The sequence below is a fragment of the Giraffa tippelskirchi genome, chromosome 3 (genome assembly GCF_054371585.1).
Source record: "Giraffa tippelskirchi isolate mGirTip1 chromosome 3, T2T-mGirTip1v1.2.pri, whole genome shotgun sequence".
Taxonomy (NCBI): Eukaryota; Metazoa; Chordata; class Mammalia; order Artiodactyla; family Giraffidae; genus Giraffa; species Giraffa tippelskirchi.
Genome location: NC_137277.1, coordinates 148,216,445 through 148,233,722, shown reverse-complemented (window position 1 = coordinate 148,233,722; position 17,278 = coordinate 148,216,445). Strand labels below are relative to the sequence as shown.

At 44.8% G+C, this 17,278-nt stretch overlaps 1 protein-coding gene and 1 long non-coding RNA gene across 18 annotated transcripts in view; both read right to left on the bottom strand.

Moving 5' to 3' along the window:
* CFLAR (CASP8 and FADD like apoptosis regulator) overlaps nucleotides 1–17,278 on the bottom strand; it is a 53,959-nt gene that overhangs the window by 8,348 nt on the left and 28,333 nt on the right. For 16 of the 17 annotated variants that reach the window (XR_014079991.1, XR_014079993.1, XR_014079992.1 and 13 more), the window contains 3 exons: nucleotides 14,805–14,854; nucleotides 14,039–14,120; nucleotides 327–843 (listed from right to left, as the gene is read on the bottom strand). Coding sequence is in view for 12 of the 17 variants with exons in the window: in XM_081581868.1 (XP_081437994.1) it covers nucleotides 327–843; nucleotides 14,039–14,120; nucleotides 14,805–14,854 (649 nt within the window). In the remaining 5 variants the exon portion in view is untranslated. Of the gene's footprint in view, nucleotides 1–322; nucleotides 844–14,038; nucleotides 14,121–14,804; nucleotides 14,855–17,278 lie in introns of those variants that run through there. The other variant, XM_081581871.1, reaches the window with a different exon arrangement.
* LOC145542638 (uncharacterized) lies at nucleotides 6,509–8,487 on the bottom strand. The gene is made up of 2 exons (XR_014079997.1): nucleotides 8,251–8,487; nucleotides 6,509–7,267 (listed from the first exon to the last, which is right to left on the bottom strand). It is a non-coding gene; the product is annotated as an uncharacterized LOC145542638 (long non-coding RNA).

The window sequence follows — 17,278 nt, the reverse complement described above, 5'->3', positions numbered from 1 at the left end:
AAAAGAGTGTCAAACAGTGGCACTTCCATCTTGGTGCATGTGTGTATGCTAAGTCGCTTTAGTTATGTCTGTCTCTTTGCGACCCTAAAGACCGTAGCCCGCCAGGCTCCTCTGTCCATGGGATTCTCCAGGCAAGAACACTGAAGTGGATTGCCATGCCCTCCTCCAGGAGATCTTCCCAACCCAGGGATCGAACTCACATCTCTTATGTCTCTTGTATTGGCAGGTGGGTTTTTTACCACTAGCACCACTTGGGAAGCCCCTTCCATCTTGGTAGCAGAAAATAAACAATTGGGGCCAGATCCACCATAGCTTGGGTGGCTCACCTTTCTTTCCACAGTTTCTGGGAGAGGCACTGCAAGTACAATGAGGGTGAGCTGGAGGGCCCCTCCAGCAGGGACACATCTGCTTTGCACAAGCTCCAGAAGAAGTCAGCTTCTCGGTGAATCAAATCTCGGTAGGCCCCAGGCTGCCTGGCCTTGGATTCTGCACTTTTCACTGACGGCCCATCCACCTCCAGGAAGTTGCTGTCCTCCAGCTGGCCCTCTGATTTTACATAGCTCTGAATAAAAAAGAGCTTTGGCTTCCCTGAGAGAGAGGGGCACATGTCTGCCATGAACATCCTTCTGATACGATCCAAAGGGACCCCAGAGTGAGTCTGATCCACGCCAAACACGCTCTGGGAGCCCCCTCGGCTCACCAGGATACACACAAAGCTGTCAGAGTCTTGGTGCTGGGGCATCCGGGCAACTTGGCATAGAATGTCAGTTATATCTTTCACAGTGAGATGTAAGAAACGCTTGACTTCATAGCCCAGGGAAGTGAAGGTATCCCGAAGAATGTCTGGAAAAAAACAAACATGAAAAACAACACAGGAGTAAGGAAAGCTCAAGAGACACTGGGTCACAATCCTAACATGGTCTCATCTCCATTACTTGTCTGTTTCTGCATTTTGTGTCATAGTTTGAGGCTTTACCCTGGCGGCTCAGATGGTAAAGAATCTGTCTGCAGTGCAGGTTCTATCCCTGGGTGGGGAAGATCTCCTGGAGAAGCAAATGGCTACCCACTCCAGTATTCTTGCCTGGAGAATTTCAGAGACAAAGGAGCCTGGAGGGCTACAGTCCATGGAGTCCCAAAGAGTTGGACATGACCGAGCAACGAACATTTTCTTTTCTGAGGCTTTAAAGGGCCTGAGAACAGGGCAGGAAGGATAGAGTCAGCCTGAAACATGACTTATGTGACCCCTGTCCCAGGTCCGCAGTCATGGTCTGTTCCGTCACATCTCTTTCCCTGACTGAAGCCACCACCACATCTGGCCTCAGGCATGGACTGAGCCCACCTCTCATCTAAATGAGAGTGAAAAACACTTTTTCTTTTCAACCAAAACTTTTGTTCAAGGGGCTCCTTCTTAAAATAACCCACAAGTTCATAGGAATGGGTGCATTTGCAGAGTACAGATCTAAACCTAGATCCAACGGCCACAGAAAGGCTGACCCAGGTCATGAGTTCCCTCACCTCTACCCATTATGCTTTTTTTTTTAAATTTATTTAATTGGAGGATAATTACTTTATAATATTGTGTTGGCTTCTGCTATATATCAAAATGAATCAGCCATAGGTATACACATGTCTCCTCCCTCTGAAACCTCCCTCCCACCTCATATTTTGGGCTTCCCTGGTGGCTCAGACAGTAAAGTATCTGCCTGCAATGCGGAAGACTTGGGTTCAATCCCTGGGTCGGGAAGATCGCCTGGAGAAGGGAATGGCAACCCACTCCAGTATTCTTGCCTGGAGAATTCCATGGATAGAGAAGCCTGGCAGGCTACAGTCCATGGATTACGAAGAGTCGGACACAACTGAGTGACTAACACTTTCACTTCACTTTTCAATTCACCAGGTAAGTCAGCAAAAGGGAATGATTATAACCATTACCCAAGAATGTAGTTAAGCTAGTCACTGTTGTCCTTCTGCCTGACTGGGAGGTACGGGCAAAAAAAAATAATTAATTATATGTATATATTTATCACGCCATAATGAAGAGATATAAAGAAGGTGCCAATCTCTTCAAAATCCTATGACAAGTAACCTCACTTGTCTACATAGGGTCTCAGAGTGGTAGACAAGGCACAGCAGCATCTTCCGCTAGGCAAGGTTTCTGAGGGTGTAGGCAAGGCTTCAGTGCCCAGTTCTGTGCTCAGTTGGGGCTGTACCATGAGAGAACCTGGACTGGGACCCCAGTGCCATCCCCTCTGCTTTATTCCAAACTCTCCCTTTCAGGAGTCACTCTCCAGTCATGGCGCATTCTCTCCCCTAGGGGGCAGAAGCAAACAGAGAAACACCAGACTCAAAGCTCTTTTGTTTACTTGTCTCAGACTGGTTTAGTCCCCTCAAAAGCCTCTTTTCACTGATAGATTGACTCCCTTATCAAAGCCCTCGAAAGAAAGCCACTTCCTCCCTTTCCATCCTCGTATGCAGGGGTCTGAACAGAACCCATGCTGTCCTGCGTCTTACTTAATTTCTTGTTTTGATCTGGGCTGCCCGCAGGATCTGGCTGGGCAGGTAAGGCAGTCAGCAGGCCACTGCATGAGACGGGGTAAAAGAGGAAATCTTGGAATCACAAGGTCTGAGTTTCAGTCCTGACTCCTCCACCCACATACGGGTCTAAACCTTGTCTGATACTTAAAGAAGGCTAACTTACACTAACAGAAGAGCTAAGAAGGAGATGGGAATCTGAGGTCTAGAAGAACAGAAGGAAAAAGAATAAAGCTGGAAGTGGATCCAAAAGCCATACAGGTCCTCAACGCAGGCCAATGAGAACACCAGACCTGGATGGGCCTCTGACCAAGACAGAGCATCCCTTAAAATATTCCTGAGGCAACAGTCACTCAGTGGACACGGTCTGAAGGGATCCCAGCTGGCATTTCCCATTAATAACACACCTTTTCTCTATCAGATGATGAGGACTGAGGCTAGCTGTTGGTTTTTTCTTGACCCAGCAAGAACATGGATATAAGCCAGTCTATATAGGATCAAGATCACGATAGTGTGGCTTTGAAGAAATGACATCTGTAACTTACTCATCTATAAAATGGATCAGTGACTATACCATGTCCTCTACAAGGTGGCTGTAAGGAGCCACGGAAATTTCTGTCAAGATGCTTTGCAAACTGTGAGTGCTTATTCAAATGTAAGATATTAGTTTGGGGACTTCCCTTGTGGTCCAGTGGTTAAGAATTCACTAGCCAACGCAGGGGACATGGGTTCGATCCCTGGTCTAGGAAGATCCCACATGCCATGGGGCAGCTAAGCCCACATGCTGCAACTACCAAACCCTGTGTGCCTAGAGCCTGTGCTCTGCAACAAGAGAAGCCACTGCAATGGGAAGCCAGCACACCACAGCAGGGCAGCCCCTGCTCACCGCAACCACTGAAAGCCCGTGTGCAGCACAGTCAAAAATAAATATAAAATAAGTACATAAAAATTATTTTAGATATTAGTTTTAAAGAATATAAAGGCAGCCACTTCACCACAAATCATGGAGCCTGCCTGCGATGCCTCTCTTGCATGAAATCTACTTCCTTAGAAACCAGTGTGCTAAGTCACTTCAGTTGTGTCCGACTCTGTGCAACTCCATGGACAGAGGAAATCTGGCAGGCTACTGTCCATAGGGTTGCACAGGCAAGAATATTGGAGTGGGTTACTATTTCCCTCTCCAGGAGATCTTCCCAACTCAGGGATCAAACCCATGTTTCTTCTGTCTCCTGCATTGGCAGGCGGGTTCTTTACCACTAGGGCCACCTGGGAAGCCCCTTAGAGTGAAAGCTAACTAAAATCGACTCAGAGTAGCCAGATTCAGATCTTGAACCCCCATGTATCAACAGTAACTTCCCTGTCCTTCTTTGAAAATAGGGGAAGAAAAATGTGGGTGTTGAGTTTGGAAAATAAAACTTCAACCGACTGCAGAAGTCCCACTTCTCCTTCTAACCATCTTGGAAACTCCACACCTGACCCAGCCGTATCTCTGTAAAATTCAGCTGTTCCTTTGTTAACTTCCTGAGAGGCGTTTCTTCTGCCTGACAGTTAGTACAGGGCTGTTAGAGTAAAGCTAGAATCAGCACTGCCCACCACTTTGGGGACTACTGAGATGAAATCCAAAAAATCAAATACAGTAAAATGTCATGACCCCATTCAGTTAGAATGTGTTTTGACTGAAATGAGCTCACATTTATCTTGATACTATCCACAAAATGGGATTCATTAAATAAATGTATAGAATAAAAAAGAAAGCATGGCTGCTTCACCAGTCTATTTACAATCACTTATTGAATAACTTTAATAAGCTTAGCTCGAGTTATTACAGAGCACATGAATGCAACACAAGTGTGCAGGATATTCTTAGTGGAAAGGTGAGTTTTGAGGTCAAACACGAAGGACAAATGCAAGATTGACAAGACTTAACCAGGTTTCTTTACTCACAAGTAAAGACTGCTCAGAAGCTTTAAGGCCAACATGCATCGCAAAGCTCCTAAAGGGGAACAAATTATTCTCATTTCTTAAAACTCGCTTGACCTCAAAACTCATGCTTTACAAAGTTCCTCTTCCTGTGTTAGAGAAACACTGTGATGACAGGATACAGATGAAGAAAACCATGTAGTTCCTATTCTTCAAGAAGCCCATACTCTCGTTGGAGACGCAAAGTGTATCCGTCATTTCAGTTGCTCAGTTGTGTCCACCTCTTTGCAACTCCATGGACTATAGCACATCAGGCTTCCCTGTCAATCACCAACTCCTGGAGCTTGCTCAAACTCATGTCCATCGAGTCAGTGATGCCATCCAACCATCTCATCCTCTATCATCCCCTTCTCCTCCTGCTTTCAATCTTTCCCAGCATCAAGGGTCACATCAGGTAGCCAAAGTATTGGAGTTTCAGCTTTAGCATCAGTCCTTCCAATGAATATTCAGGACTGATTTCCTTTAGGATGGACTGGTTGGATCTCCTTGCAGTCCAAGGGACTCTCAAGAGTCTTCTCCAACACTATAGTTCAAAAGCATCAATTCTTCAGCGCTCAGCTTTCTTTATAGTCCAACTTTCACATCCATACACGACTACTGGAAAAAACATAGCCTTGACTAGACGGACATTTGTTGGCAAAGTAATGTCTCTGCTTTTTAATATGCTGTCTAGGTTGGTCATTGCTTTTCTTCCAAGGAACAAGCGTCTTTTAATTTCATGGCTGCAGTCACCATTTGCAGTGATTTTCGAGCCCAAGAATATAAAGTCTGTCACCGTTTCCATTGTTTCCCCATCTATTTGCCATGAAGTGATGGGACAAGATGCCATGATCTTAGTTTTCTGAATGTTGAGTTTTAAGACAGCTTTTTCACTCTCCTCTTTCACTTTCATCAAGAGGCTCTTTAGTTCTTCTTCACTTTCTGCCACAAGGGTGGTGTCATCTGTGTATCTGAGGTTATTGATATTTCTCCTGGCAATCTTGATTCCAGTTTATGCTTCATCCAGCCCAGCATTTCTCATGATGTACTCTGCATATAAGTTAAATAAGGTGACAACATTCAGCCTTGAGGTACACCTTTCCCGATTTGGAACCAGTCTGTTGTTACATGTCCAGTTCTAACTGTTGCATCTTGACCCGCATACAGATTTCTCAGGAGGCAGGTCAGGTGGTCTGGTATATCCATCCCTTTAAGAATTTTCCACAGTTTGTTGTGATCCATACAGTCAAAAGCTTTGGCATAGTCAATAAAGCAGAAGTAGATGTTTTTCTGGAATTCTCTTGCTTTTTCTATGATCCAAAGGATGTTGGCAACTTGATCTCTGGTTCCTCTGCCTTTTCTAAATCCAGCTTGAACATCTGGAAGTTCTTGGTTCACGTACTGTTGAAGCCTGGCTTGGAGAATTTTGAGCATTACTTTGCTAGCATGTGAGATGCGTGCAATTGTGCAGTAGTTTGAGCATTCTTTGGCATTGCCTTTCTTTGGGATTGGAACGAAAACTAACCTTTTCCAGTCCTGTGGCTGCTGCTGAGTTTTCCAAATTTGCTGGCATATTGAGTGCAGCATTTTCACAGCATCATCTCTTAGGATTTGAAATAGCTCAACAGGAATTACATCAACTCCACTAGCTTTGTTCATAGTGATGCTTCCTAAGGCCCACTTGACTTTGCATTCCAGGATATCTGGCTCTAGATGAGTGATCACACCATCGTGGTCATCTGGCTCATGAAGATCTTCTTTGTGTAGTTCTTCTGTGTATTCTTGCCACCTCTTCTTAATATCTTCTGCTTCTGTTAGGTCCATACCATTTCTGTCCTTTATTGTGCCCATCTTTGCATGAAATGTTCCCTTGGTATCTCTCACTTTCTTGAAGAGATCTCTAGTCTTTCCTATTCTATTGTTTTCCTCTATTTCTTTGCACTGATCACCGAGGAAGGCTTTCTTATCTCTCCTTGCTATTCTTTGGAACTCTGCATTCAAATGGGTATATATTTCCTTTTCTTCTTTGCCTTTGGCATCTCTTCTTTTCTCAGCTATTTGTAAGGTCTCCTCAGGCAACCATTTTGCCTTTTTGCATTTCTTTTTCTTGGGGATGGTCTTGATCCCTGTCTCCTGTACAATGTCACGAACCTCCGTCCATAGTTCTTCAGGCACTCTGTCTATCAGATCTAATCCCTTGAATCTATTTCTCACTTCTACTGTATAATCATAAGGGATTTGATTTAGGTCATACCTGAATGGTCTAGTGGTTTTCCCTACTTTCTTCAAGTTAAGTCTGAATTTGGCAATAAGGAGTTCATGACCTGAGCCACAGTCAACTCCCAGTCTTGTTTTTGCTGACTGTATAGAGCTTTCCATCTTTGGCTGCAAAGAATATAACTAATCTGATTTCGGTGTTGACCATCTGGTGATGTCCATGTGTAGAGTCTTCTCTTGTGTTGTTGGAAGAGGGTGTTTGCTATGACTAGTGGGTTCTCTTGGCAAAACTCTGTTAGCCTTTGTTCTGCTTCATTTGGGCCAGGTGTGGGCACCAAGGTGGCAGAGTGGGTGGCATGGTGGTGCTGGGTTCAGCAGGAGCAGGCCAGGGGCAAACCCCTGATGCTCCCTGGTGGTACAGTGGTTAGGATTCGCCACAGCCCAGGTTCAATTCCCGGTCAACGAAGCCTTTCTTCTTCCTCTCCCCCTGCCACCTACTGATCTCCCTGGTGCAACCCTACCACCCTTTTAGCCCACGCTTGCTCCGCCGGCCTCAGCACTGTGACAGCAGCCCCCCCAGGTCCCTGCAGCTCTAGCCCAAGCATGGTCAGGCCACCTCCACTGTCCCCAGGACAAACCTTTTGGCCACAGTGGCAACCTTGCCCACTCCAAGCTGTCCACCACCAGCTTCTTCCTTCTTGGATGCCCCGGCCACTGCTTGGACTCTCCAGCAGCACCGCTTCCACCACAACCCACGTGGGGCCTCCCAATGCCTGCCTTCCTCCCTCCTGAGAGGCTGTGGCTGCTGCCCCTGGTGGCTGCAGTGATGCTCCTGGGCTTGTGCTGCAGCTCCTGCTGTTGTTGGTGGTAAGGAAGTGGGGTTGGATAGGGTGGGGTTAGGGGTGGGCTGGGGTGGGCTGGAATGGTCGCTGTGGGTGTGAGCAGCTGCACGATGGTGGCCACAACGGAAGCTGTGGGAGGGGTATGTACATCTACGAGCAGGGCCAGTGGCCACGAACACACCTCCCTTACCACGTGCCTCATGCCAGCAACCGCTATGGGAGGCTTAGCCATTGTGCCAGGTCCTGGGCTGGCTGTGACTCTCATGCGCCAGTGGTGGCTCCAAGAGGGTCCTGGTCTTAAGTGGGCTCTGGGAGGTGGACCAATACACCCAGGAGGCATAGATGTGAAGATGAATGTAGACCTGTGCTGGTAGTTACACCACCGTGCAGTGGAAGTGAGAGAGCACGGAGATACCAGTGGGGCTGGCCGGGAAAACCTTGCCAACCAGATGGGAGGCTATAGGTGTGCTCTAGGCAGAGATGCCTGCCAGGGTGGATTACCCGACCAACATGGTATTCCACCTGCCTGACCACAGCTCTCAGTCCTACAACAGTGAGGCAAGATTTACCCAGAAGACCTCCCTCCCCCACTCCTAACCAAAGGTGGGCACATGGGCACACCCATACACACACACAGCTCCCTGTTCTACATACCCCTCACCTAGTTATGACATCTAACAGTTTCCCATTCCCTCCAAACTGTCTATCTTTCCAGGATATACTCCATCCCCTCTCCCCAACCTGTCATCGTCTTCCCCTAGGAATTCTCCCCAAGGGTAATCGCACACCACAGTCTCCTTTTAGCCCAATCTTGGGCTCCTCTATTGCCAAAGGGTTTCATGCCTGTTCACTGACTGTTTTCTTCGGAGGTGAAGTGGACGGCCGATGAAGTGTACCAACACGGGGCGACGGCGGAATCCCCTGCAGAAAAGGAGCCCCTGTGGGCCAACCGGTGCTTGCCATCGCCGCAGGAGGTTTCCTCAGCAGCTCTGCCGGGGCCTTGGGCGTCAGTGTGGATCGGTGACAGTGCGGGACGAAGGTGCTTGTGGCCGTGGTTGGTGGCCACCCCACGCGTGTCGGGGCATGGAGCAGAATGGTCGCATGGAGAGGGGGCGGCGGTGAGCCGGGTGCTGGGAGGCAGGACCCGGGGTGCTTGGATGTGTATAAATGCATATAAAACAAGGACTGACATGTCACACGGAGCAGAAGGAGTTTATGTAAAATAGGAGATCAGAGTAGGGAAAGTCAGTGTGGTCTGAGACACCTGAAGAGGCAATTATGGGAAAGGTGTAATTCAGCTGCGGTTTCCCCCCAAAAAAAACACCAGGGCAAAGGAAAGGCCTCCAAGTGGAAGGAAAGTGGTGAACAAAGACAGAAGAGTGAGAAAGGAAGTGGGGAATGGGGGGGCAGGGCTTGTATAAACCTGACTTTCCACTTGTTCAGATACACTGATCAGGGGGTTTTACTGGACAATCCATTTACTGGACACACAAAATTATAAGCTACTTTACAAACATCGTTTGTTTTTTTTTAGCTACAAATGACTAGTAATTCCTTTGGGACTAGCTTTTCTTAGGAGAAAACAATATTAATAATAAACATATCAAGTGCATGTCAAGAGAGGCTTCTGTGGTCCCTCAGGCAGCCTTAAAGTCCTCTGCTTTTCCACATACCCACCACGCCTTTTCCACAATTCCAAAACTCCAGAAGCTCTGAAAAACTTAAGTTCTTTTCCCTAACTTGTTTTGTAGCAAAATCTTTCCTGAACTAATGAAAAGCTATTTATAGTCTTTATTTTACTTAGTGCAAATATCCATTCCTTTTGCTGTAGAAATAATTACAGATTATGGAGCACTACCCTAGACCCCACTGGAATGTTCTGTAAATTACAGTATATGTACCATATCATCGTTCTGAACTCTTAAACTTTTAAATTTTGAAATACAAGGGTCTCCAATAAGGGCTTGTGGACCCAAAATTCTTCTTTATATCCCAGATTTATGCTGTCTGTGAAAAAAGGGTTTGCTATGTAGCACCGATTTAAAGGGCTTCCCAGGTAACTCAGTGGTAAGGAACCCGCCTACCAATTCAGGAGACTCAGGTTCCATCTCTGGGTCTGGAAGATCCCTTGGAGAAGGGAATGGGCAACCCACTCCAGTATTCTTGCCTGGAGAATTCCATGGACAAAGAAGCCTGGTGGGCTGCAGGCGAGGGGTTCACAAACAGTCGGACATGGCTGAGGGCGCGCGCGCACACACACACATACTGATTTAAAGGGAAATTTCATTAGTGATGCTAGGTCTCCAACTGAATGGTTGCTTAAGTCTCAGAGGATAAGAATGCTCAGAAAGGGTTTCCCTGGTGGCTCAATGGTAAAGAACCTGCCTGTCAATGCAGGAGACACAAGATCTATCCCTGATCTGGGAAGATACCACATGCTGCAGAGCAACTAAGCCCATGTGCTACAACTATTGAGCCTGTGCTCTAGACCTAGGAGCCACAACTACTGAAGCCCACATGCCCTAGAGCCCATGCTCCTCACGAAGAGAAGCCACTGCCATGAGAAGGCCACGCATTGCAACTAGAAAGTAGCCTCTGCTCACTGCAACTAGAGAAAAGCCTGCACAGCAACAAAGACCCAGCACAGCCAAACTAAAACGAATGCCCAGGAAAAAAAGCATCCACCACAGACTTCCTGGTTCCACACACCCTCCCCCCGCCCAAATCCCAGGGAAGCTATCTTTAATAGTCTGCTAATGCCATGGAAGCTAAGAGGGAGAGGCTTCTTTTCCTTGGCACTCAAGCTGGCAGGCAACAGTGGCTGCTCTATGGGAATGAAGCCTCCATCGCTATCTCAGGTGTCAGACTTCCACGTGTTTTCAAAGCTCAGGAGCAGAGGCCACCATGGCTGCTCTGATTCCCCTTGCTGAGATTTGTTTATATCTATCAGTACAGGAAAATGCTGCTGATTTGGGTTGTCACCCCTTCCATTGAGCGAAATCGAGGAAGGCGGCTGTGTAACCCCAAGGAGCAGTCAAGCTCCAGTCAACACCCTTGCGAAGCTCTCTATGATCAACTTTCGGCTTTCAGAACCACCGCTGCTCTGTTAGAAGAGAAAGTTTACTTGCCCAAATTTCCCAGAGAAATGTGCAGCATCTGTTGGAGAAATCTACATCTTAGTCTAGTTAAAAGAGCACACAAAAATCTTGAAGCTTTTCAGAAACAGTGAGGGAGAAAAGAGGAATAAACACATCCTCTTAAAATCTGCAAACACCATCTTTCATTCAGCCTAAGAACCAGCCAGAGCCCAAGGTCAAGGTCCAGAGTCTACATGTCTGTGATTTGGGGCTTTCACTTCTCCCCTCCTTAACAAGATGCTCTGTCAGGGCATCTTGAAGCAGGGCCTCGTGTAAGTCTAGCTTTGCTAGGTCTCCAACGCAAGTGATGAAACACTGAGGACACCAAGCACAAAGCCACTGAACTGAGACAATTAGCCCCAAATCCTTAAGCCTCTACATCTGCTCCAAGAAGAGGTTACTGACTTCTCTAAAGATTCTTCTCAAGAATGAGAGCCACTAATTAAAAAAAAAAAAGTTAAAAAAAATTTTTAAAAAGAATGAGCCACCAAATGATAACCTTATCTTTGTTCACAATGTGGCTCTGAGGCCAGTCTCTACCTTGTGGCCTCTATACCTGCTTCACATAGGGCCAAACCTGGTGTTTTGCACATAGTAGGTGCTCAATAAACATTTATGGACTAAAGGAAGAATAAACCTATAAAGCTTTGGGGAAATCACATACTCTTTGGATAGAAGTTTCATTTTTTTTGAGGACATGAACAGATAGGTGTAAGGGAGTCTGCTAAATTCTACAGGTACAAAGGAATGGTTTCAGAAACATACCAAGACCAATAGAGCTTATTCCTTCATTCATTCACCCAACAAATATTTACTGAACTCTCATATGCCACGCAGTTCCAGGTTCTGAAGACACATAGCAAAAGTTTACAACCCTCATGGAACTTACAGCAAAGTAGCTAAAAACAGAGGCTTTGCAGTCAAGTTTTCAAATCCCAGCTCCACTACTTAATGAGAAAAGCTAGAAAGGGAGTTTATTGTGCTCTGGTTGCTCATCTTGAAAACAGGGATAAGAGTGATACTGTGCAGGGCCCTGTGGGGCCCTGTATTTCTTTGATTATAGAAAACAGCCTTCACTCAGCTTCCATGACCCTCTCTGAGTTCCAATGGGCAGATTCAAACAGCTGTTAATCAGGAAAGGAAGGAATGGAGGGAATGCGAGACCAGGGAGAAACAAAGTCAAGAACAGTGTTGGAGCAAAGTCCTGAGTACTCAACAGACAATATCTTTGAGCTATTTTGCAGATACTGACACAGGCCTCTGGATCCCAGTTCTCTGGTCCCTTACTGGTCTGGGGTCAGCCTCCATGTGCTAAGCTCAAAGCCATGGCGAGTTCTAGCCCAGAGATTTACAACTAAAATTAAACAAACAAAACAGACAAATAACATTAACTAATGTCCACAAAATGGATATTTTAGTGCCTGTTAAATGTGTGTGTGTGTGTGTGTGTGTGTGAGGCACTGACCTAAGTCCTTTACATGTACGACTCACTCACTCTTCCCAATCTCCCTATGAGGTGTGTGCTGTTATGAACTCGGTTTACAGAAGAAAAATGGAGCTACAGAGAGGCTAGAAAAAGTGCCCCAGGTAACAAACTAGGACATGGCAAAGCCATGATTCACCCCTATATGGTGGTATACCAGGGCTCAACTCTGATCACAACTCTTTAACACAGAAAAATACAAATACACACTCAGTCCCGACCCACAAGAGGTTCATAACTCAACAAGGGACATAGACACTGGAATTTAGCCACAAAAATCACAAGTCATGGCTTTATCTTTGTGATTCTCCTCATACAACAGCTATACATCCTACACCAAGTCCAGTTGGGAACTTCTCGCTAATGAATGAAACAAAACTGGTTAGAATCAAAACAGGAGGATGATTACACAATCTCTTTCTGAGAAAATACTTCCTCATTCTTAAGTGAATACTAAGGGCTAAAACAGAAAGAATATATCTTGTACATCAAATACACCTCAATCTAAGAAAAATAAAAATAAATAAATACAGGACACATCTATAGCTCAGGAGACAGCATTTCTCACATCTAACCAAATACAGGACAGGAGAAAGTGAGATCATATCTGAAATCCCAGGAAATTCAGTGTAATAGTTGCTAATTGGACCTTCTTGGATTCTCTTCCCATAAAACTCACCATGGTAACATTTAAATATATATATATTTATTTTTACTTATTTGGCCACACCATGTCTTAGTTGTGGCACACAGGATCTTTGATCTTTGCGGGGTATGCGGGATCTTTAGTTAAGGCAAGTGGATCTGGTTTCCTGATCATGGATTGAACCCAGGCCCCCTGCACTGAGAGCAGAGTCATAGCCACTGGACAACCAGGCAAATTCCACCATGGTAACATTTTAAGTGAGCCTAAAAAAAACACAGTTCTGACTCATTCTAAGAGAATGTTGAGAAGCTGGAAAACTGTGGAAATAAAATGATCAATCCTTTCAAGAAAGAGATAAATAATGAAACCAAATTTTACTGCACTTATTTAAGCTCTTCTCATTACTTTTTGATGCATCACCAGTGATTGATTCAGTTCGAGTCATACATCCCATGAGTGAGCAAAAGAATCCATCCAGATCCAAACAAGGAAAAACAGGTAGTATAGACTCAGGCCAATAACCAAAGTCCAGAGTGGCAGATCTAAGGGACACATTGCCTCTAAATGAGAACAAATTTATCCTATTTTTAATATTCCCCAGAAAAGCTTTAAAGGTCTATCTAGGTGAAATGATGGAGCATCTGATAATACTGAAGCCTAGAAAAACCTTCCATTTTTAACCCCTCCTTGGATTCCAGACTCCTTCCTGCCGCAGCATCTAGCATGGAAAGACAAGACAGACCTCCCCAACTTTCACAAAATTTGTCTTTGTGCCAAAGACAGCACTATGGGTTCCTCCAACTCCCTTTCATTTTCCTCCTGACACACAGCTAGACTCAGTTCCTTGTCTACTGTGGTTGGATGGGGCCATGAGTTCTAACCAAAGGATTGTGGGTAGAAATGATACAGATCACTTTCAAGCCTGTCCCTAAAGTCCTTCTGAGCTCCTCCACTCACTTCCTTCATCCACCAGCCATACATAGAGGATCCAAAGACAACTCCAAGCTCTCAGATGATGACACCACTGATGTGCACCTGCAATGAAGCTCCCCAGCCCCATCCCCAGCAGACATGAGTAAGAAACTACCCTTCCTGTGTGAAACCACATTTTTGGCAGTGGTTTGTTAAACAGCAGCTAGTGTTGACGCCTCTGATGAATACTGCTTGTGTGTGCCTCGACCTCACTATGGGGCATCAATCCATCTGGAGCATCCACACCTACCTGTGTCATTGCCAATGCAGTCAATTATCAGGCAGATTCCCAGGGGCTTGCTCTGCATCTTGTATCTCTCTTCTACTATGTGCTGGAAAGGAAAGCAGGGATTGTCAAAGAAGCTAAACATTGTTCTCTTATCTCAAGGTCCCACCCATACTATCTTTTCTTTTGGATTTCCTTAAATTTCCTTTTGGCAGATGAGTTACTCAATAGGCACAGGCTGAAGTCATCACAACTGACATTTCCCTTCAACATCAACCAGTTATTTTAGTTTCTAGTTGATTTTAATGAAAACTGCAGTCCCTTCACACATTAGCTTTGTGAGATAAATATAACGTAAAACACAGAGAAAAGATGGCTCATAAGTTTCCACAGCAACCTGAGTTTGTACAAGTGATATTTTTCCAAACCAACACAAAAGGAGGCCTTCTATTGCCTTCTGTTATAGAGAAGACGTACCAGCATAGAAAAAGTCATAACAAGTCAAGGTTCAGGGTCACTGCTTACTTATCCACCCAGCAATCACTCAGCTGAGAAGAGAAGTGCCACTTTGGAATTTTCCTGTATTCCAAAGTTCACTAATGCAATCCACTTCAACATCTTTCTCTTTGCTACATCCAAGGTTCCCCTTTAGAACAGAAGAGTTCTCAGAATAGCATCCTCAGTATCCTACTGTCACAAAGAATTCCTAACAGACAGATATTTGTGAAGCCATCAGTGTTCTCCACAGATACTGTGCTTACACTACCAAGGCAGGTCATTTATTCTGTACCTGAGGCAAAAATGCTCCTGATTCCTGAATGGATCTCTTCACTGGTTCTCCTGGGGATGAGAGAGAAATCATTTACAAAACTGAAGGAGAACTAAGACTGTTCCTAGTCCCTGCTGGCTTTTATGTCACATCTGTTTTCTTTCCCGATTTTCTTCCCCCCTACTATCTCTCCTTTCCCCAACTATACTCAGCCCCAAGCTTCTAACCTCACACTGAAACACTTAACTAACTGATAACAAAACACAAGTCCCCATGCTAAACAGGGGTGGTGTAGAAAAACCACCTAAAATAGAAGTGAAAGAAGGTTCTCCCTTGCCCCTTTCCAGTTAAGAACCCAGTGATGGGGGAGTTTTTAACCTGATAGGGAGAATTTGATAAACTTACTTTCCAACATATCAATAGCTTTACTGCATGCGCTGAAATTGCACACAATGCCTCAAGGGAACAGCCTTAGAGACACAGAGAAGGAAAAGCTTTTGTGAGTTTGCCACTTAACAGAAGAGATGGCCATGTTTTCTTAATCCAGTGTCAATGGAAGATTGTAAAATAAAATGTCAATGGCAAGATATCAGACAGTGGGCTTAGCAAATGTAGATGAGCCTAAGGCAAAGTAGATACAAAAATGACTTTACTAGTCCCAGGGAAATGGAGAAACCACCCATTTTGGCGCCGTGAAGGGCTGGCTGAAACCCTAGCACCATCACTGATAAGCTCTGTGATCTGGGGCAAGTTTCTCCCTGAAGTCTCGGGGTTTGCTGGGGTTTTGTTCTGCCTTGTTTTGTTTTTTAATCTCTGAGATGAGCACCTAATTTATAAGATTGCTGCAAAAATGAGGCATAATGTCTAAAGACAGGCAAAAAAATGCCACTGTTGGTCAAGTTTGGGGAAATAAGCACTTTCAAATGGTAATGCTGTATAAGCTGAAACAGACTTTTTAAGGGACAATTAGCAATACAATACCCTTTAAACCAATGTTCTGCTTCTAGAAGTTTATCCTAAGGAAATAACAGAGCAAGTGTGCAAAAATGTCATGGAGAGGTACTGAAGGACTGTTTGTAATGGCCCTAAGCTAGAAAGAGCCTGAAAGTCTACTAACAAGAAACTGGTTAAATAAATAATGGTATATATAATAGAATACTATGCAATGTTAAAACGGATAACAGAGATTTTATGTAGTTGACATGAAAAGATATGCAGGATATATAAGTGAAGAACAGATTACTGAATAATATGTTTAATATTGAGCCAATGTACTTAAAATCATATATTTGTGTGTGTATATTACAGATACTTACTAGAGGTACACAGATCAAACATTAATAATGGTTATGTCTGATACTCAGAATTAAGAGGAAATTTTCACTTTTTTATATTTTAACAATCATGGCTTAACAGAATTAAAAGAAAACATACAAATAATCTATGTAATATGTCCATCTCAGTTCAGGGTACTTAGCCCCTACTAAAAGTGTTAATAAACTGTAGTTATTGTAATCATCATCCAGTTGAAATCTATTTGAAAGTCCGGAATAATATGAACACTTGGTTTGATTATTTTAAAATTCTATTAGATTGAGGGCAAGTTATCAGGATGCTTTTCTCTTTTACCAGCAAATGAACCATATCCAGGCAAGAGCAGACAATCAGCTCTCCTAAGGATCTGCAGTGCTATTGAGAGCTTCATTTACCTCACCTGTATAATTACCATCAAGGATAAACCGGCCATCACAGAGCCCAGTGGAAAGAGCACTGATTATTTTAAATTCCTATCCAAATCTACCAGGTCTCCCAATTTAAACAGCTAACTCGCACCACCTCACTGGTGTTTTAATAAACATGCTGTCAGAAATTAACTCACTCTTCAACAGCTCTGGCTGGAGGGCCGACTTTTATGCATGGAATGATGGGCATGACCTGCTCCATCTGGCTGATGTGGGCAGAATGTTTGGAGGTGCACACAGACAGTACATTGGCTGAGTCAGGGGATGTTGGCAAGGGGCCTGCCACATAAAGGAGGCTTCCATCAGGCCACCGTCCTGCCCAGAACACTCAGGATTGCCACTGCACACAGGAAAAATTCCAAGCTCTTCAGGTAAGACTGAGCCCTCCTTACCTGTCTAAGCAGCCCCGCCTCTTTAAGTACAATCACATCCACTACAGTAAGACTCAGCCCTCTCTTCAAGGAGGACTCAAGACAAGCAAAAAAGTACCCTTCCTGAAAATGATAGCATCAAGAGCTGATGTTTTAAGAGTGATGCAAGAGATCTTACATCCCTTAAATCTTTTGGTTGAAATGACTCAGTTCAGTCGCTCAGTCACGTCCAACTCTTTGCAACCCCATGGACTGAAGCACTCCAGGCTTCCCTGTCCATCACCAACACCCAGAGCTTGCTCAAACTCATGTCCATCAAGTCAGTGATGCCATCCAACCATCTCATCCTCTGTTGTCCCCTTCTCCTCCTGCCCCCAATCCT